This window comes from Sapajus apella, unplaced genomic scaffold (genome assembly GCF_009761245.1).
Source record: "Sapajus apella isolate SASKATOON/1434 unplaced genomic scaffold, GSC_monkey_1.0 scaffold6, whole genome shotgun sequence".
NCBI lineage: Eukaryota > Metazoa > Chordata > Mammalia > Primates > Cebidae > Sapajus > Sapajus apella.
This window is the reverse complement of record NW_022436946.1, coordinates 18432570-18454743: the sequence shown is the minus strand read 5'-3', so window position 1 is coordinate 18454743 and position 22174 is coordinate 18432570. Positions and strand designations below refer to the sequence as shown.

The following is a 22174-nucleotide window of genomic DNA, read 5'->3' as shown; positions in this document are numbered from 1 at the left end:
GTGGGAATATATTTAGAAATATGAATTTGAAGTACAGTTGGTTAAATTCACTAGTTCTTTTTAAAAGAATCTGTAACTCTTAATTCCTAGGCCAACATCAGTCACCAACTGTAGTGTACAGAGTACCCCATTTCCAACTGAACACAGCCAACACACCGCCTGGCACATAGCAGACACTCATTCCAATGGAGTCATGAAACAATCACGCGGTTTATTCATTCAGCAGATTTTACTCATTAGCTTTCAAGTCTCTTACAATGCCAATTGCCCCCAAATTAACAATGTCTCTCAAAATCTAAGAATTTCTGAAGAAATAAAATGTGTACTTTATTTATAAATATAAAAATTTAAAAATTTTAACATTACAAAAATTTGAAGAATTATATCATCTGTCAGGTGAGAGTATCAACCTGCAAAAGCAGTTAACTTATTTTTAAAAAAAAGAAATTGGAAAATCAACCATTTAAGCATAGTTTTATTTAAGAATTTTCAGATGTTATTTTTTTACATGGCTTCCAGCTCATTTTATACAGTAAGTTTGAGTCCATAGCAAAGGTAATAAAACTGCCAACTGACCTTGATAGAAACAATGGAAATTTATAATAAAATTTCAAGTCATTTAAAAAAGAATATGGAGGCTTGTTTGCTCCTACAACGCAACAAAGTCTAGATTTTTTTTCTTGATAAAAATCTCTATTATTCTGAAGATCCACCAAAAGAGATTTATGTATAAAAGGATTTGTAATAACTGTTTTACATGTGTGGTGCCTTTAAAATAATATATCTGAACACTAAATACGTCATTAATAAAAAATACAAACAAAAGCAACAGCTAGAAAAGACTGAAAGTGCGAATGACAAAAGTCATTTGATTACAGATACCTCTATATTCCTATGTAGCTCTAATAAGTTGTTATGAATATGAACAACATGTATCTTAATCTCTTAGAGACAAAAATATAGTTAGGGAGATGGGTGTTATAAGGTGTCAACAGATTCATCATCTGAATCAAAATAAAACAATCTGAACATCATCACTGCTTCTACTATTATCACTATAGCATGATTGCATTCAGATTTAATAGGTTTGAGTCCACTCTCAAAGATGGATGCATTTCCACTTTCTCCATAGTAGAGTCTGGCTTCACTGAGTTACTGGTAAAGACACTGGCACCTGATTAGACTGAGGTGCTGGAGACCCACTGTTTATGGCTTGTGGAGGCACTGCAACTGGCTCCATCTTGCTAATGTGTGTGATGAATCGAAGACGAAGTTTTAAAGCTGGTTTTAAGTTACAGATAATCTTCTCTACCTAAGAAATAAAAACACATTAAAAAGTACTTTAATCAGAGAATTTCAACTCCTCACATTTAAAGCAGGACTTACAAATATCCTGAGACAATAAACAAAGGACCGGCGTGGGGTAGATGAGAAGTTTCTCAACATGTTCTGTGTTTTAAGAAAAGCAGATACAATTGTATCTTTCTTGCATGAGAAACAACACGTTCTCCCTCACAGACACCTATTATATATTATATGTGCATGTCTGTACATGTACCACATGTATAGTCATATATATGCATATATTTACAAAAGCGTATCCATTTATCTAGCTAGCCAGTCATCCCGCTACCAAAAGCTAGCAGAGTTTATACTGGAAATTTTATACATCCAATGAGTTGATCATTCTTTTAAAATCTTTACAGAAGCATGAAGCATTAATTATATTTTAAAGTTCTTTGAATAACTCATGTCTGCAACATTTATCTACAAAGCTAATTATTTTGGTTTTGATTTATACTTGGAATTCAAAATAAATAATATTAGATCTACTCTTTTGAAAAACACTAAAGAGACAAATACATCAAGTAGTTCCACAGCTTTCTTAGCTTTACTCAAATGCTGTTTGACCTTTTCCTTTCTCTACTCCCTTGAGTCAAAGTTTCTTAGGCCCAAATGTAAAGAATATTTCAAGAACAAAAAACAAACAAAAACAAAAACGTTTCTTCACAGGTTTTCCGCATGTTCTGTGTTGTAACAAAAGCAGATACAATTTCTTTCTTACATGAGGGAGAACAGGTCAACTCTCTTTGACACTGCTGCTGAGACATAAGGAGTCAACATCCTCCCAACTCCAGCTCCAAAGAAAGAAGCCTTAGCAGACTAGACTCATACGGCTACACAGCAGTTTATCTTCCTCTCCGTTATAGAAGGAAATAACATTAAAGTATTGGGAAGTGGAAGAGGATGGACTTAACTTTCCTTATGTCCTACTGCCACCCCTTTAAAATAGCCCAGATTCTGTTTCCTACACATAGGAACTCAGTTCTGATTCAAGGTCTTTTTCTACTTTCAGGCATCTCTATTAGGAAGATCCTCTTCATATGCTAAGTCACCACGGCCTCCCTTTAACTTTACCAGAATTCATACACCCTCTAAAGTGACACAGAGCAAATCTAATATGTATTCCAAATGGAAACCCTTCAAAAGACTGAGGTCATAAATAATTCCCTAAGACGTTTTTCTTCAGGGTCAGCATTCCCATATTCTTTAAATACTCTTCATGAGTTAGTCTCTAGTCAGGTTTAGTCTGGAGCCCTGAGTTTAGTCTTCTGGTTGTTATGCTGCAGTTTGCCTGTCACCGTAAGTGTCAGAGCACAGCAGCCTCTCTGCCTTACTTCAGCAGCCGCATCCCACTGTTCTCCCTAACGAGACTACCATTAACTAACCCTCTACATCTTTTTTTTAGATGTCCTGTTGCAAATATCAAGGCAGAAAAGGATGAGAAAGTATAACTTGTATTTACTTTAATACTTCATCTAGAATAATATGCCCCTGTTATGAATAATAACATAATAATGTTGCCTAAAAAAGTCTCATATCCACCCTTTTTCCTTAAAAAAAAAAATCAGACAAAAATAATCACCCAAATCTAAAAAGCCTATTACTATATGTTCAAATTCTCTAAATTAAACATCATTAAAAAGAATTAAACAAATTCAACTTACTTGCTCTTTCACGCTGTCACCAGTAAACATATACTTCATGTGATACAGGAAGTCACAGATGGGATCCATGTAATTTAAATGGGTGCTACACTGGTCGACATTCAGCAGCATGTCATAAAACGCCACACCAATCTATTTACAAATAATGTAAAATCATTTAAGTGGTCAAAAGTGAAGTGATTCAATAATTCAGCATGATGCAGATGGGCACCATTCCAACACTAGCACTGGCGGATACTGTGTTTGTTGTAGAACTGTCACATGCCATACACACCTCTATGCACCTGGGAGATATGATGTGGTCTGCATTTATAAAACAATCTATAGTGCTACAAAATGCCCCTAATAAGGCTTAAATAAAATATCTCTTCATCGTTTAATAATTTCTCTTGAAATTAAGAGATAAACAATCCCTTTCTAGACACCATCTCTCGATGTCTGGGAAAACTCCACTTCTAGGGAACCTTTGGATTATACTTTCTTTGTTCCATTTGGTAGCTCTTGCTTTCAGGTTCTATTCCTGGCTCCTTTCCTTGTTTTTGACATCTTGTTATAAGTGACTGACGGCATCCATTCTCATGATTTTAATTAGTTCCTCTGCACTGTAAGGCCTCAAATGTACTTCTCCATCCTTAACCTCTCCTCAGCCTTCATGATGGGTATTTCCCCTGTATATCCAATTCAATGCATCCCACCCCAAATCATTACTGGCACACTAGGTCCTCTACAATTGCTCTTGAATCCTGTTAAACTAGTTTCACTACTAACTATTGTGACCTGAGGTTTCAATAACACAAAGAAGCCTAAATAGATAATTCAGAATTTAATCATGTCACAGAAAGCCCAGATTATATTTTACCTCTATCATACAACGAGTTCTCTCTTGCTGAAATCTTTGTAAAAATGGTCCTACAAGATGGTATACATAAAGCAACTGGAATTCAGTCTTCACTATAGGAAGAAGTACTTCAGTGAGAAACCTAAAATTTGAAGATAAAAATCTCCTGTGACTTGAAATTATTTAAATTCTTTGAATTTTGTTAATATAGTATTTACAAAGTATTACAACAAAACTTGTAATTTTAAAAGTTTCTTTTAATTTTGTAACAATAATATTTCTAATTAATCTCACATCTCTCACTGGCTATTACTTATTTGATTATTTATTTAAATATCGCATTTAAATCATTCTTAACGGTAAACATACTGATTTATCTGAAATAAAAAAAGAATAATAAATGCCACTATATAGAAATTTGCATCAATTAATACCACTTTTATGGTCTAGAAAAATAATCAGGAAATAGGGTAATAGCAGTTATTCAGTTTAAAAGGTAACTTTCAGGATACATTCTGGAAAAACTATGCACTTGACTAAGCGTCTTCAAACTACAGTGGAAAAACTACATTACTAGATTATTACTAGCACATACAAGTCAATTTTTCTGAAAACAATTCTGAAGCAAAAAGAGCTTTCTGATGAACTTACTTTGCAAATTGTTCTAATGAATGAGGTATATACCTCATCTGTTAATCAGATTAGAAAAAAATGAAATATGTCCAATTTCTTTAAGAAATTATTACACTTACTTTGGAATGAGAGAAAGTTGTCCAATGCTAGAATGGTGCCACACAGCATGTGCGAGAGCTAGTGTATAGCTACAGCTCATCTCAGAGTAGGACTGATGACAGGCAGTGAAATCAAAGAGGCGGAATGGATAGCCAACCCACTCTGTTTCAGACGTCAAGCTGGGGCTGCTGATAACACTCACAATTCGATCATGAAGAACAATCCAATATGGCTCCTTTAAAATTGGAGGAAAGCTAGTGAAAAAATCACTTATCTAGCATTCCACCACAAAGACTAAAATAATAGTGTTTTCTCAGTCTTCAGAGTTTTCTGCTTTTCCAGCTTCTGCTGGAAATCTGTTGGATGACTTTGTAACTGGGCAAATTAAGTCAGTAACAACCTGGGTGAAGTGTCTGTGAGTTAGGGGGCTCCACACATTTATCTGTCCAGCTCATTTAGGTACCTGATATATACTATGCAGTAAATCAATTAACTTACCAAACAATAAATCAATAGTTTCATTATTTATTTTATAATAATAAACTTTTTTTTAGATATGTGTGGAGGTCAGAGAAGGGAGTCTTCATGTGGGCTGGACAAGTCAGGTAAGGCTTCATTCACTAAGAAAGGAGGCTCTAAGCTAGCAAAGAATAAATAGGCTTTAGAGAAGGCAATGGAAAGAAGGAGGTTCTGGAATAAAAATAATGTCTTATTCACTCACATTCAGAAGTACCTAAAACATGTCTTAATAAGTACTATCTGCAGGAACAAAGGCTGTAGATATACAACATATTAAGTGGCCAAGAGTAGGTCAGGTTATAATGTAAAAACTAAAGTTGGATAGGTAAGGTGGTACCAGAAAATGCAGAGACATGTAAGTCACTCAGAGATATTTAGATCTAATACAGAAAGGCAAAAACTAGTCACCGTAGATTTTTAAAGCAGTAATAATATGAAAAAATTTAAAAACATAAAATACTTCATTAATTTGTCTGATGTCCTTGTACAAGGGCATCCTATATGCATCTTTTTCTTTTTGCTGACATGGAACAAGGGGCTTTATTTCATCAGTAAGTACAAATCACAATTATTAACTCACTGGTAGGGCAGTGATGATCAAACCAATTGCATTCATCCATGCTGTAATGTTCTCTCTTGGCACCAAAGGCTGACTGCACCCAGCAAAAAAGAACACAAGTATGAAAGTATAAAAATATTTTAGATGGTTGACAATGGATCTTATTTTTAAAGAATATCTATAAATCAGAGGATTGACAACTAATCCATTTCAATAAAACAATGGGGAATTTTTTACTGAATAAAAATGTAATATACATAGAAACTCAGTAAGGCTTTTTAAAAATACTTCTTCCCCAATCATTATCCCATATTTTGTGCTAATTTTTAAGAGAATCTTGAAATCTTGAAAACAAGATTAAGAGAATCTTGTTTTAAGTGACAAGTTAACATTAATCCTAAATTAAATGTCAAACTGCTATTAATAAGTAGAAGTAGGAACAAACCCAGATCTTATGATCCTGTCCAGGGCTCATTCCATAACTCCTATATCACAAAGACAAGATCTGGAACCAGAAAACAGTCATCATCCAATGTGCAACAGCCTTGTGGCAACAGGTCTGTCTTAAAGGTCCAAATAAAACACCATTCTGTTTACAAATAAACAACAAATCTTACTGCATGAACCAGAATACACACCTTTTCAGGACAACATTTAGAAGGGCATTCCCGACCTCTTTCCCTGAAACTGCCAAGGCCATGAGCTCCACACAAGTAACATGGAGAGCGTGGGCAGCTGGGTTGGGAAACTCATTGAATCTCCAGTCACAGTTTGGAAAGGGACCAGGAGATTTGCCAGCCATCGGTGCACACAGTTAAAGCAATAACACTGACATGACTGAAATGTATTAAGAGCAATCATTTAATTAACCACAAGTATAAATGGTTGGTCTTACAGATGGGCTCTTATAAATGTGACATATAATAACCACAGATGCAACGAAGGTATACCTAGGCTTTATGAGCCTATTTCTTTTCATAGTTATAAGACATTAATATGAACATTATTTTATAATGAGCCCTTCTTTTGCTTCAGAAAATAAATTCCTTTGTGTAGGAAAATAAGTCACAATCATTTATGTAGAATTTCTCTACCTAGTAAAATAGTGGTATGAAGTATAGAGTGCTAATATATGAAAGCATAGAGTGCTAATAAATGAAAACATAAAATCAAAATGAAGAAACATACAAGTATGTTTTCACTAAAATATCCCTTTTCACTAAAAAAAGAAAAATGTTTTATCATTTATTATTTAATAAAAACATACTTTTTTTTAAAGTAATAAGATGCTACATTCTCCAGTAGCACACAGATGCATGTGCTACAAAATATAGTACATTTAAGAATAAATTTTTTTCTTTGAAACAAATCTCCATAAAGTCTATTTTTAAATATAATTTTTAACCACTTATCCTCAAGTTCTAAAATATAAATTTTAATAGAATTTCAGCCTATCTGGCACGATGCTGCTAATTTAAGATTTCAAACCTTTAGAGAGATAAAAAGGGAAGTGATCTTAAAAAAAAAAGTAAAACCTTAGAATATAGAAAAAAATACCTTAAAAAAAAAGTTTGTTCTCATAAATCAAAATACTGTTATTTCTGGGGAGTCTGTAAAATCAGAGTAGAAAGGATATTATCGACTAGTCTGCCGATCAATCTGCAATAGTAGGTGTCATCTGGAACCCATGGATTTTCCTCTCGTGCATTCATAGCACACTTCAGGTAAGTGTCACTTAGACACCAGCCCTGTGGTCTATTATCCTTGAGAGAGCCGATGATCGCATGGACGAGTTTTCGTTTGAGAAATGCACGGTCTCTCAGGTGCATTTCATAATAGTGCAGAGTATTATACAGGTAAGTCACTGGACGATCTGCCAAGAAAAAAAACGTATCACCACAACGTTTAACTGGTTACTGATAACTGTGAAAAACTAATCCACTGCTTTCAAGATAACTGAAAAACAGCTCAGAAGATTATGAAATAATTGCACATGCTGGACAATTGTATACTATGAATATTTTAACCTGAGTAGAGGCAGAAGGCTCAGAATGCTTCTGGTAACATACAGTTTGTATTTGCATTTGTTTTTATTTAAGTGGAAGCAAATCCATTTCTGAAAATTTATCCTGCATAAATTTTCATCCCTTGACATACAACAAGGGATGTCACTGCAGCCCTCTTTACACTAGCAAAAATGAAAAACAGCCTAAAAAGTCAAAAACAGTGGACTGATAAAGTAAATTATGGCATGTATGATGCAGTTCTTTATGTATTGATACAAATGGCCAACCCTAATATATGATAAAGTTGAAACAAACAGGACACAGAACAATGTGTGTATTACATTTTACTTGTGTTAAAAACAAAACAAAAACACCCAGGCTCTCTAAGAGGGGAGGGCAAGAGGCTGGTAACACTGGCTGCCTACCAAGAAAGCAACTGGCTAGCTGGAGGCAGGATGGAACTACTTTTCACTATATACTCTTCCTACCAAGTGCATACATATATTACCTAATCCAAAAGAAAAATGTTTTTAAAAGAATGCTCACTTGAACTTTATGCCTATTCTATCACGTTAACACACAACTATTACCATTGCTTTGAGGAAAGGTATCTTGAAGATGAAGAAGGACTGGCTGCCAAACACTTTGTTCCCTTAGTGGCTGCTCCACGACCTTCACATTTCCGTCACTGACCCTGCCACTAGCCAGTTACGATGCTTAAAACTTTAAAGCTGTCTTTGATTTTTCTTTCAATGTTCTCCCTATAACCAACCAATCAAGTCCTGTTCTTTCTTTTGTGATCATTTGTTCCTTTTTTTTTTTTTTTTCCTCATTTTCAATGCCACCATTGTTGTTTGGATACTAATCACACAACTGGGCTTTTTGACATGTCCTTGAAAGGGCTTCCTCCTAAGACTGCTGCCAACTATAACTGGATGTACCTTTCTGAAATAATGTTTCCCATGCCATGATCATACTCAGTAACTTCCAGATGATGATTATCTGCAATTATAAAATCAGCATAGCATTCAAAGTGAGCTACAGTTAGGTACAATCTGTCTTTCCAGGCTTATATCTAGAACTCTCTGGTAAGAATTTTCAATTAAACCCCACAAAGCAATTTTTCTTCAAGCTTATTTTATTTTATTTTCTCCATGATTTTCCCCAAAATGATCCCTTCTGCCTCATATGCTGTCTTTTCCCTGCTGCTGCTATAAATCTGATGCATCACAGTTCAAATCCTACCCATCCAAGAAGGCTGCCAAGATGTTTAGTTTATAGTAACATCACCCTGTTCTGAACTCATACTTTTGTTTATATTTTTATGTTGTATATTTTATACTTCATGGCACCATCCACAATACTTATCCTCAGAACACTTCATTTTTAAATAATTAAAATAAAACCTTTAGAACCACTATTACCATGTGGTTCTGCCCAGTCTACTTTTGATTATGGAGGTTTAGATTAAATTAAAATTTGAAAAAGCTCACCATGAAATTTATATAAGCCTCCTAGGTGATCCAATAGAGTCTCCAGTGATTTGGATACTGGAAGCAACTCTAAAAATCTGTGGATTACTATATCAAATACTGGCAGGAATCGAAGACACACATTCCCAAAATAGATGGGCAGATAGGGAGACTGGATCTGTACAGGAGGATCAACCTGTTCCGCAAGGCCCTCAAAATACAACTTCTCTGGATATTTCTGTGGAATTGTGAAGATGATAAATATTTAGAGCATTTTTTTAAAAAAAATTCTCTTAAAAGAGCTAAATGAACTTGAAAATATTATTTAAATATTTTTTCTACAAGGAAACGTTTTAAATTAAACTTGATTATATTTTACTTCTTTTTATAATGTAAGTACATATGTCCACTAAAACTGCAGTTTCAATTTATTTTCAACACTACAGAAACTCTCAAACCTTGAAGAAGTTGAGAGAGCTAATTTACTTCTATTTATACCAGAGAAAAAACATTAGAACCAGAGAGAAAATAGCCAAATCAATTCATCAGATACTCAAATACAACTTTAAAAGGATGATTTAAAATACCAGTTTGAACTAGTACCTTGTGATAATTCATGTGCTTAGTGTGCCAGTCATTCTGTAACCAGTGCTCTGGAGAATTTTCCTTCACAAAGTCACTTACTCGATTTCTAAAATCGTTTGGTTTCAGTAACAGCAACTGAATTATGAAATAACAAACCTGGGCTTCATTTCCTTCATGACTACGCATGGCCTTTAAAGAACAAAAGAAAAATTATATGAAATGCTCAACCTGTGCAAAACCATGAGGGCCATTTGAAAGCCTAAAGTTTAATAAAGTAAAATCTCACTTTCATAATTTCATTAGACATCTAGTCTATCCCAAACCAACTGTTCAGTATTCCCCAAACATATCTGACCTTTCTTGCCTATTTTTGGCTTACTATTCCTTCTGCCTGGAATGTCCATCTTTATTTTTTAAAATTTAATATATCTCTCACATCTATCACCTAAGCAGATAAGGTTTCTCACTATTTCCTGGAAATATTTTTTCTATACCTCCACCTTATACTGTTATCTTATTGATTTATATAGACTTACATTATTTTCCCTAAAAGATAATAGCTACTTTTATATCAATGCTCCACAGTTAAGGGGTTAACGTTAAACTAAACCACTTCAAATATCATCACCATAGAATTTTTTTTTTTAATGTAGCATTTTCCAGCCTACTTCAGTGTCTTTTTAAAGAAATTTACTGGAAATAGATATCAAAGTCAGGAGAAAAAAAAAAAAAAAAAAAAAAAACATTTGGGGAATGTTTGGTGGCCATGATTAACATTCAGTTATGGCTGTGGCTACCAAAGTATACAGAAATGGTTATATTAGCACTCTGTAAAGAAACACAGTGATTTACTGCTACTTCCTGCCTCTAGTGGGAGTTTTGGAGAATTAACTCAGGGTCTAATTGCTCATATTTTTAGAGTATCATAAGGCTATGACCACATCTATTTTATTTACTTCTGTACCTTTTATGCATAGCACACAGTTGATATTCAATATGTACTTATGAAATGAATGAATAAGAAAATTGTGGCTGGAAGCAGTGGCTCACACCTGTCCTCTCAGCACTTTGGGAAGCTAAGGAGGAGGATTGCTTCAGCCTAGGAGTTTGAGACCAGCTTGGGCAACATGGAGAAACCCGGTCTCTATAAAAAAGATTAAAAAAAAAAAAAAAAAAAAAAAAGGCTGGGTATGGTGGCATATGCCTGTACTCTCAGCTACTTAGGAGGCTGAATAGCAGGAGGAGATATCTTGTGCCAAGGAGGCTGAGGCTGCAGTGAGCCATGACCACACCACTGCACTGGGCAACAGAGCAAGACCCTGTCTCAAAAAACCAAACTAACAAAAATGAAAACAAAAACAAAAAAAGGAAATTGGAAAATTTCTAGCTCTTTAGGGAAGTGACAGCTATTCATGGTTATAGTATAAATTCATTAAATCCTTCAAAGCAATATAGAACAGATCGACACAAGATACATTAGTTATACATCTTGATCTAAAAGAGAATAAGCTTAGGAACATTTATTCTTACCAGGCAGAGAATTAATCTGTCCAGTGTAACAATGTTATACTTCCAAACCATGTCATTAAGAATTTCAATACACTTATTGAGTTGCTGACCCCCTGCTGATGTAGAAAACTCATATACCAGGAAATCTGCAAATGTCCTCACATGGGCTACCAAGGCCCTGGCTCCAATTCTCTCTAATACTCTGAAAGGCAGAGAGTAAAACATAAAACTCCATTACTGTATGTATACAACAGTTGCCACATGGAATGCAAATTGGGTTTTTGGCTTACCTATAGCCAATCTGATTAATATGATCTGTTTCCAAGAGCATTTTCCAGAGAAGACAAAGAAAGAGAGGCGGGGAGCCCTGCATAGAGAAGTGGGTAATAATGTCGTTTTCGTTGCTCATTGACTTCCACTTCCTATACTCCTCCTCCACATTTTTTTTCAGATTAAAACGGCTTTCCTGAGGCACATTATTTTGTTTGAAGAATGCCTAAAAAGAAGACCAGAAGTTTATTTTATTGGTTATAGTAGAAAGAGCACTGGGATGAAGCCTACTTGATCCCATTGTCTCAGGCCAAAATCTCTTTAATATGATAAGCAACTTCAGCAAAGTCTCAGGATGCAAAAATCACAGGCATACACCAATAACAGGCAAACAGAGAGCCAAATCATGAGCGAACACTCACTCACAATAGCCACAAACAGAATAAAATACCTAGGAATACAACTAACAAAGTGAAGGACCTCTTCAAGGAGAACTACAAACCACTACCCCAGGAAATAAGAGAGGACACAAACAAATGGAAAAACATTCCATGCTCATGGTTAGGAAGAATCAGTATCATGAAAATGGCCATACTGCCCAAAGTAATTTACAAATTCAGTGCTATCCCCAACAAGCTACCATTGACCTTCTTCACAGAGCTGGAAAAAAACCACCTTAAACTTCATATGGAAACAAAAAGGAGCCTGCATAGCCAAGACAATCCTAAGCAAAAAGAAACAAAGCTGGAGGCATCATGCTACCTGACTTCAAACTACACTATAAGGCTACAGTAACCAAAACAGCATGGTACTGGTACCAAAACACATATAGACCAATGGAACAGAACAGGGGCCTCAGAAGTAACACCACACATCTACAACCATTTGATCTTTAACAAACCTGACAAAAACAAGCAACAGGGAATGGATCCCCTGTTTAATAAATGGTGTTGGGAAAACTGGCTAGCCATGTGCAGAAAGCAGAAATTGGATGCATTTCTGACACCTTACACTAAAATTAACTCCAGATGGATTAAACACTTAAACATAAGACCTAACACCATAAAAACCTTAGAAGAAAATCTAGGCAATACCATTCAGGACACAAGCACAGGCAAGGACTTCATGACTAAAACACCAACAACAATGGCAACAAAAGCCAAAATAGACAAATGGGATCTAATTAAACTTAAGTGAACCAGCAACCAACAGAATGGGAAAAAAGTTTTGCAATCTACCCATCTGTCAAAGGGCTAATATCCAGAATCTACAAAGAACTAAAACAGATTTACAAGAAAAAAACAAACAACCCCATCAAAAAGTGGCTGAAGGATATGAACAGACACTTTTCAAAAGAAGACATTTATGCGGCCAACAAACATATGAAAAAATACTCATCAGCACTGGTCATTAGAGAAATGCAAATCAAAACTGCATTGAGATGCCATCTCACACCAGTTAGAATGACGATCATTAAAAAATCTAGAGACAACAGATGTTGGAGAGGATGTGGAGAATTAGGAACAATTTTATACTGTTGGTGGGAGTGTAAATTAGTTTAGCCATTGTGGAAGACAGTGTGGCAATTCCTCAAGGATCTAGAAATAGAAATCCTACTGACCCAGCAGTCCCATTACTAGGTATATACCCAAAGGATTATAAATCGTTCTATTATAAAGACACATGCACACGTATGTTCACTGCAGCACCATTTACAATAGCAAAGACCTGGAACCAACCAAAATGCCCATCGATGATAGACTGGACAGGGAAAATGTGGCACATATACACCATGGAATACTATGCAGCCATAGAAAAGGATGAGTTCATGTTCTTTGCACGGACATGGATGAATCTGGAAACCATCATTCTCAGCAAACTGACACAAAAGCAGAAAACCAAACACTGCATGTTTTCACTCGTAGGTGGGTGTTGAACAATGAGAACACAGATACAGGGAGGGGAACATCACACACTGGGGTCTGTTGGGGGATGGGTGTTAGGGGAGAGATTGTGGAGGGTGGGGAAAGTGGGGAGGGATAACATTGGGAGAAACACCTGATGTATGTGATGGGGAGATGGAGGCAGCAAACCACCATGGATGTGTATACCTATGTAACAATCCTGCAAGATTTGCACATCTGCCCCAGAACTTAAAAAAAGAAAAAGAAAGAGCACTGAATATGGAGCTAATAAACCAGTTCTAGACTTGATTTTGACATTAATAAACTCTAGGTGACCTTAATTCAGCAATTAAGGCCTGAATTTCTATATCTAGAAAATACATAAGCTTGACTAGATTATCTCCAAGATTCCTTTTCCTAGATTTCCTAAATGAAAATTCTAAGCAAGCCTGAATTCAAAGCTTCTTCAATCATCTGTTGATACTTCTGCCAATCTTAAAAAGAAAAAAAGAATGAAACGTCTCTACCCTTTGGCTACATATGTTAGTCTCTCCAAGGAAAATCCATTACACTAGCCTCAGAGTGTGGTCTCAACACGAGCAGTATCAGCATCATCTGGGTCTTATAAGAAATGCAAACTTCTCAGATCTTATCCCAGATTTACTGAATCAGAAGCTCTGTGGATGGGGGCCCAGCCCTCTGCAGCTTAGCAAGCCCTCCAGGTGATCTGGTAAATTTGAGGACCAAATGCTCTAGCCCTACCAGGAGTTATGAAAAGTGGATGTTCATCATGCCCAACATTTTTCCTGAAGACAGATGAGGTTTGCCTTCTGCCCTATTAGAAAAGCCAGGTTTACAGTTTTTCTGTGACTAAAAAAAAAAAATTCAGTTACATGTCATATACATGCACTCTGTGAAGCTCCATTACATTATACTTCTCCCCATTTCAGTTCTATGAGAGAGAAAAAATTTTGGGGGTACTATGTTAATTTTCATGAGATTCTAAAACCATTAACTATTTTTTTTCTCTTTTTCATTTTTATTTTTCTTCTCCTATTCTTCCTCCCCTTAAAACTGTTAACTAAGTTGAAACCATAATAATTAAATTTTTAGAAACATGTCCAGTCCCAGAGTAGGATGAAGAGCAACTTGAAAGATTTTGCAAGTAATGACTTTTTTTTTTCTAGAGACAGGCTCTGTCACCCAGGCTGTGGTGCAGTGGTGTGACCATAGTTCATGTAACGTTGAACTCCTGGGCTCAAGCCATCCCCTTTGCCTCAGCCTCCTGAGTAGTTAGGACTAGAAGCATGTGCCACCATGCCCAGGCCTAAATACTTTTTTAAATAAATAAAAGCTAATTTTATTTAGATGTCACCAAGACTCACTCTAGAACACCACTGTGAACGGGAAGAAGGATTTCATGTGTATTCACAAGTAATTCAGGACGAAATTACCTGTAGTGGGCCTGGAAAACAGCTCAGGGTGTGTGAAGCCCAATTATGAGGAGTGAAACTCATGATGGTCTGAAGTATGTCTTTACACCAAGTTCCCTGAATTGAATCAGAGCCTGTAAAAAAATCTAAACATAAACAAATAGATGTAATCCAGATATAAATGATTACATCCACAATTCATAAAAGATTATAGTGAAAATAATAATTATGTAAATAGAGAATTTCACTGCAGTGCATTCATTGCTTAATAGTTATATTCAGCTTGGAACCTAAATTTGCTTAGTTTATGAGTGATCTAGATGATCATATTAGAAAATATGAGACAATTTATGAAAAGATGACAAAATACATTTGGAATCTCTCTTTTTTTTGAGGTTGCAGAGTACCAGTGATAACAGTGGTACAGGCCCACCACTACTGTTCATTTACGCTGTCACTGATTTGGTAGTACTTCATTGGGCCAAGGGAATAAAATAAAGAAAGATGATTTTTTTGGTGAGTGAAATAATTACATAATGTAAGTATAAATCTCAGAATTGAAGAGGCTTATTTATGTAAAAGAACATTATTTACATAAATGTATTTGAGGTTGCCAAAATCAGTAACTATTTCTTTAAAACAGCAGTTCCCAAAGTGTGGTCTGCAGACCTCTGGAGGACTCCCCAATAGCCCTTCAAAGATTCAATGAGGTCAAATAATAATAAAAAGATATCTTCGGCTTCTTTGCTTGATATGAGCACTGATGGTGCAAAAGCAATGGTGGTAAAACTGCTGGTCCTAAGTACAAATCAAACAGTGGTGCCAGACTAGATGAAAAGGCTTTTCTCCACCACATGCACTCAGTGAAAGAAAGGGCCAATGTCAACCTTGACACCTATTTTTAATATCATATGTAACAACATGGGAAGCATGTGCCTCATGTTCCAAAGTTTGATGGCTGTCTTGAGGAAAAACACTTGTGTGACTGATTGAGCACTAAGTTAAATGAGCTGCTTTTTTTTTGAATTCCAATTTTACTTGAAAGAACATCTGACAGAAAACTATAGTTAGCTAGACTTAGGTATTTAGGCATTTTATTGAAAATAACAAAACGAACTTGTCACTTCAAGGAAAACAAATGATAGTATCTTTTACCAATGATAAAATTTGACCTTTTAAGTAAAAATGGAAATTTTGGAGAACCTGTATCTACTACCATGACATTAGCATTCTAAAACTTAGACTTTTCTAATAAACTTTGTAGTGATATCAACAAATGTAATTTTCTAATACTATATAACAAAATGTCAACATTTGCTAGATGTATGTAACTCAGTGAACCAATATTTTCAAAATGAACCAATATTTTCAAAATGAATAATTCATGATGTTACAAAACATGCATGGATTTTAAAATCTACTAAATGTACAAGACAGATGTACAGATTATCATGTAACAAAGTACATGAAGTTCACTGATAGGGTTTGGTTTCCACATCGCAGGAAACCTTTAAACAACTATCATTTTCCCAATTTTAGTGTGATGTCAGAAACATTCACAATTATTATCTGAAAAAGCTATTAAAATACTCCTCTCTTTCCAACCTCATCTGTGTGAGGCCACATTTTCACTTACTTCAACTAAAACTTCAATGGATTAAATGTCTAAGCAGATGAGAATTCAGCAGTCTTTCTTTACATCAGATATTGGAGAAGTAAAAATGTAAAACAATGGCAGCCCTTCTCACTAAAGCTATGCTTTAGAAAATATACTTTTTTTACAACATCGTATGTTAACATGTAATGTTTATTACTATCTTAAAACAAATTAATAAGTATTTTTTAACTTCTCTATTTTAATATCTAATAGAATAATAACCAGAGATATGATCCATATACACAAGAAACTCTTTGGGAATTTCAATTTTGTTTTTAAGAGTGTAAAGCAGTCCTGAGACCAAAAAGCTTAAAGAATTACTACTTTAAAATTATAGAAGATAGCTGAAAACTGATGCTCATTCCAGTTATTAATAGAATGATGGTATGCAAAAGAGCTTCCATAAATGAAATATTAAAGATATCAAAACAACTGGCTTTTTTTGAACTAATGAAAAGTATCTTTTCAGCATGTTATACCCATAGTAATTAGTAGAATCACAGAACACTTTAATTCATCTGTTTTTGTTTGTTTGTAGTCACAGATTAACTGTACCTGTTACATGAGTTGCTCTAGCCAAGGTCAATATCAAAGCTCGGTTCAGTTCTTCAGATTCTGCTGAGAGCACTGTTTTGGGATCACTAAGGAAGCGAGTAAACTGTGGTTGTACTTCTGAGCTACCTAATGCTGTTATGAGCCTGAGAGCAGTGCTCTCGACACTGAAAAGTGGGAGAATAAAAAGAAATGTGAAAAAGTTGTAATAAAATTTCAGAATTATGGAATTTAATTCTAAGGCTAATTACAATGGAAAAACATGCAAACTATGACCATCCCTTCTCTAATTAAAAAAAAAAAAAAAAAAAAAAAAACTTTTGTGTGAGAATAAGTGTGGCTTAATTTGTTTAAAAAAACCTAAAGTGTCCAATTTTATAGTGAAAATTGTGACATTTTTACAAATGTGAAAAAGATGGCTTGTCGCATATAGGACTAAAAAATTTCACCTGGACATATTACAGTTCAAAAATTATATTTTTCTATCTAAATATTTTAATTTAAAGCAACATCAACGTGACATGATACTTTAACCATAATCTGAAGTATACCTAAATCCAGCATTCTAAAGGGCTAAGTTATAACCTAATAATAAATACCCTGGAAGTACTAATTCTTGGTCCAAAGATCCTGAAGCAAGGACTCAACTATCTTAATCAGTTTCTATTTAAAGAGCTACACTCTGCTCCTGTACTAGAAATAAAATACTTTAGAAGCAGAAAGTTTGATGATAGATCAATAAAAAAAATTGCAAGATAAAGGATTAAGAACCTCATTTCCAACAAAATTTCTAATAAATCTTAAGTAAACATGGTCTCCAGTGAGCTCACCAAAGATGGAGCTGGTTCTGGTTTGTTTGTGCAACTGCAGCCAAAGTATGCAGATGACTCAGGAGCTGAACTCTGTAATGAGGCTGAATATGATGCATCCGGTAACTGAACATCTCAAGGAGTGTGTGTAAGATCCCCCAAGCATGTGATTTGAAAACAGTTGGCAAAAGCTGACCTGGAGGAAAAAGACAATTTAAGGTACCAATTATTAAAAGCTATGCATTAAAAGATGTTTGAAGAAAGTCACATTGAGCAAAATATAAGTAAAGATTTGATTGTGAAAATATACACGCACAAACACACATATATAGTCTCCATAATTTCTTATTTTCTACTTTAACAGAAAGGAAAAATTCAGATCCTAATTATAACATCAAGTTTGCTTTTTTTTTTTCCCCCCTGTAATTTGGCAAGCAATACTCATGTTTATCTGGAAAAATAAAATGAGACAAGATATGAAAAAAAAATCTTCTCAATTCTGTTATTTTTTAAATTATTTTTAGACAGTTAATGTTCCATACCTTTTGAAGTATGAGTTTCATTTTTTAATAAAAAAATTGTATTACACCTGCCCTTGTTTCCTCCTACCCCCAAGACAGTTTTATTCAACATTCAGTTATCTAAGAAGAATTACTGTGGTTAAAATTAAAACTATGCTGCATTGGTGAAAAGCTGGAATTACCATAAATCAGAAAAAATGTCTATATTAGAAAGTATCTATTATTTTGAGCTATATAATAACTAAGAGACATTATAATGTATCTTCTGCAATGTAGGAAAATTCCTTCTTTATTGCCAGTCAGCCTTAGTATGCACTGGAGGACAGCATTACTGCTTCGGGCAGAATCCACTTGAATGAGGACCATATCTACTCTGCTCACTGCATCCCAAGCAAGTAGCACATTAACCTTTTCTTACCGCTTTACTTAAAAATGCCACAAACCCCCTGACCCTCACACTTCCTATTCCTCTTTTTTTTGCTTTACTTTTCTCTATGACATGTATCATCTGACATATTGCATATTTCATTTATTTGCTTTAATGTCCCCCTCCATAAGCTCCATCATGGTGGTGACTTGTTCTCTGCTGTGCCCCCAGGACCTAGAAAAGTACCTTTTCAGTTAATGAATGGGTTAATAGTTATAAACACCACAAAGTCCTGTCTTACTGATAAATCCTTTGATGCCCAAAGACTCTATTTCCATATAGACCAATAAACGACTGTAAGTTTCCACTAGGGCTGGAGCCAAGGCCACACTGGATTTTGCATGAGCAAGTTTTATCACCCTGGTTGCAATGCTGTGAATAAGGCTGAGAAGAAAAAAGGGAAGAAAATAAAAATCCATATTTTTGACATAACCAACACAGGGGCTACTCTACTTAGAAGTAACTTAGTATACTTTTGAACTTAAATGATTCAAATGAAGTTGATCCATTTAACGTGTTTAAGTTGTGCAGGACCCTTGGTAAGGTTGCACCGCACAACCTGAGACTCACTCTGGTTTCTACAGTGCTTTCAATGTGCATATGGATTCCCCTGCTCATGGAAAAACAAACTGGGTTCAACTCCAAAGAGCAAAAAAAAAAAAAAAAAAAAAAGCAAAACAACAACTCCTAAGAGCATGCATGAAGGATTTTGGTCACTCAAATGATGCATAAAAATACATTTGGGAAATGAAATAACTTTGTCACAGATTTTACTTTAATAAATCACTGCGAAGACCCAAGTGTTAGGTTCTAATGGGGCTTTGCTCAAATCTGTTATATATGCAAGTGAAGCACATGTGTAATTCTATCACAATAGTTGTCATTTGAAAATGAGTATAGCTCTACTAGAACTGATGCTCCACTTGGAGGCTCAAAGACAAATTCTCTTTGGCCTATACAGTGTTTGTTTTAAAAGTTAAGCCAATACTTAAAAGCTGAAAGACTAGTAGGAAAATAATCTGGATTTCTAGCCCTTCTCAAAAATGTCAGAAGCTCTAGTGACACTGGTCCTCATACTTAACCATCCGTAAAAAAGAAAAGAATATGTGCAAAAAATTTTTATAATGCTTATCTCTCATGGAGAGATTATGACAATTACTTTCTTTGGGTTTGTTTATCCTAGAGTTCCTATGATATAAAATATTCACTTTTGTAATAAAATAAAGCTATTATTCTCTTAAATGTACCTGACCATAAAATAATATACAAAATCATGAAATAAAGGTTTATGCTATATTCTTAGCAATTCCCTGACAAGGAACCAAATTAATAAAAAGAACATACCTCATTTTGGCATGAACCGTCAATGAATCCAGGAGGTTCATAGGTAAGGGGGTAATAGATCCTGAAGCCATACAGTTTGTTCCAGGGAGAGGTATCCTCATAATTCCATTTCCATAAATAGTTTCCACCAGAGCTCCCATGGGTAATGTAAAACATTCTGAATTTGTAGAGTATGCATTGCATAATAGGGCAATCTTATAGTCATTCATCTGTAAACTTTTATTTCTCAGACTCTGCTGCAGGAACCTAAAAATTCACATTCCATTAAAAAGAAAAAATGAAAATAACTTCCATAATGTTAATTTGTATTTTTTAAAAGTTCAACTTTATGCAATTATTTATTAATGCTATCTTTGTTCCTATAGGTATTATAGTTTCTGTGTGAAAGGTAGAATGGGAACATGCACAGACGTTTGGGTAGCATTTGAGAAGAAAAATAATTTTAAATAAACAATTAATAGTTATCTGTTAAGTATGTACTACAAACATATAGAGCCACCATATTAGGCTAAGTTTCAGAGAATGAAGAAATAACTCACAAGTCCATGAACCAGGATTCTATTTATTATCTGTCTGTATAAACACAACAATATGTCTTCATGACAGATTATCACTATGAAAAGGTGGTTAAGGGATATCTCATAAAATGAAAACCAAATGAAATTATCAAGTCTGACTACCCTGCCATCTTCTATGAAGAGATATTAACTTTGGAAGAACTATTAAGGGCCATGCCAGCGAGATCAGTTCAATCAATCGTGGCAGCCCAGTGATGAGTGATATCTCAGTCAGCTCATGCTCAAGTTCCAAGCACTTGAGAAATTCTGAAACATTTTTATAGTTATAAAAATTGATATGCCTTCATTATATCAATAACTTTAAAGTATAACACACACAACTGAAGATCAGCCATGAAAATTAAAAAAAAAAAAAATACATATAAGCAAGACTAATATTGTAGCTGTTTCCTGATACAGGTACTGGTCAGATTCTCTTGCTATGACATATACATCAAGTATTCGCCCTTACCTCTAGTGGGTATGGGGAGATTTCCAAATTTCACACAGACACTGACACCAATATTAGTCTACAATCCACTATTAATTAAATGAGAAAATTAAAGATCAAGCAACAAATAACATACTCATGGTGAAGTCTTAAGGAATGAGGTATTGGAATCTGTAGCTTGGAGTTGTCATTTTGAGCTTTTCTATTGAGATGAATCCAAATGCAAGTCATTGCAAAGGCATGGGTTGATTGGGGTTTATTAATATCAGGAACTGGGATATACTGAAAAATAACAATTTGAAAAATAATACAAGAAAGAGAAGAATTAAATAATTATATGTATTTTAGTAATCAATTTCTGATATATCTCTTTTTAACATATCATATCTTACTTTAGCCCCAATAATTCAATAATACAAAACAGAAGATCTAACAGCCATAAAATTTTGAAACTATTACAAGATGCTCTATTTGGTGTTTTTATTTGCTAAGAAAGTAACACAAATCCACAGGTGCTTTGTCAAGCTATTCCTACAATCACAGAGCATTCTCAAACAAAAATCATTTTTTAATTTTTACTTTTTAAAAATTTAAACATATCATCATGAAATCTTACTAAATATGATAAGGTAACTAAAAACACAAGACTTTCTAAAAGTCTCAGAATAATTTTTAAGAACATATAAAAATCTAAGAAATATGCAATCTAAATGATTATTATTAAACGTATTGATTATTGATGGGTAAAATGATACTGATGTCTGGGATTTGCTTTAAAATTGTACAACATTGACAAAAAAGATAAAGAGGGAAGATGAAACAAGAGTATTTCTTGATGATGGTTATAACATGGTAGGTTTACTGTTCTATTCACTCTACTTTTTGTGTATGTTAAAAAATTTTCATAATAAGGTACTTTTAGAAAATGGCAATCATCAAAGTACCTCACATTTTACTCAAGTATCTTATATGATAAACACCCAGGAGACACACTGAGGTTCAACTGTCAAAAAAAACAGCT

General features: G+C 34.5%; 1 protein-coding gene across 2 annotated transcripts in view; it reads right to left on the bottom strand.

Annotated features, from left to right (window-relative positions):
* Positions 1-214: 214 nt before the first annotated feature.
* Positions 215-22174, bottom strand: part of MED23 (mediator complex subunit 23) — a 42817-nt gene continuing 20857 nt past the window's right edge. Inside the window, exons 13-29 of one of the 2 annotated variants that reach the window (XM_032274766.1) lie at positions 21290-21435; positions 20146-20391; positions 19043-19185; positions 17875-18049; positions 17048-17211; positions 14857-14981; positions 11519-11724; positions 11250-11430; positions 9738-9908; positions 9156-9372; positions 7293-7529; positions 6295-6460; positions 5678-5750; positions 4599-4813; positions 3868-3988; positions 3009-3140; positions 215-1312 (exon numbers count right to left, since the gene is read on the bottom strand). In XM_032274766.1, coding sequence (XP_032130657.1) covers positions 1145-1312; positions 3009-3140; positions 3868-3988; positions 4599-4813; positions 5678-5750; positions 6295-6460; positions 7293-7529; positions 9156-9372; positions 9738-9908; positions 11250-11430; positions 11519-11724; positions 14857-14981; positions 17048-17211; positions 17875-18049; positions 19043-19185; positions 20146-20391; positions 21290-21435 — 2886 coding nt within the window. In that variant the 3' untranslated portion in view covers positions 215-1144. The remainder of the gene's footprint in view (positions 1313-3008; positions 3141-3867; positions 3989-4598; positions 4814-5677; positions 5751-6294; positions 6461-7292; positions 7530-9155; positions 9373-9737; positions 9909-11249; positions 11431-11518; positions 11725-14856; positions 14982-17047; positions 17212-17874; positions 18050-19042; positions 19186-20145; positions 20392-21289; positions 21436-22174) is intronic. The other variant, XM_032274765.1, reaches the window with a different exon arrangement.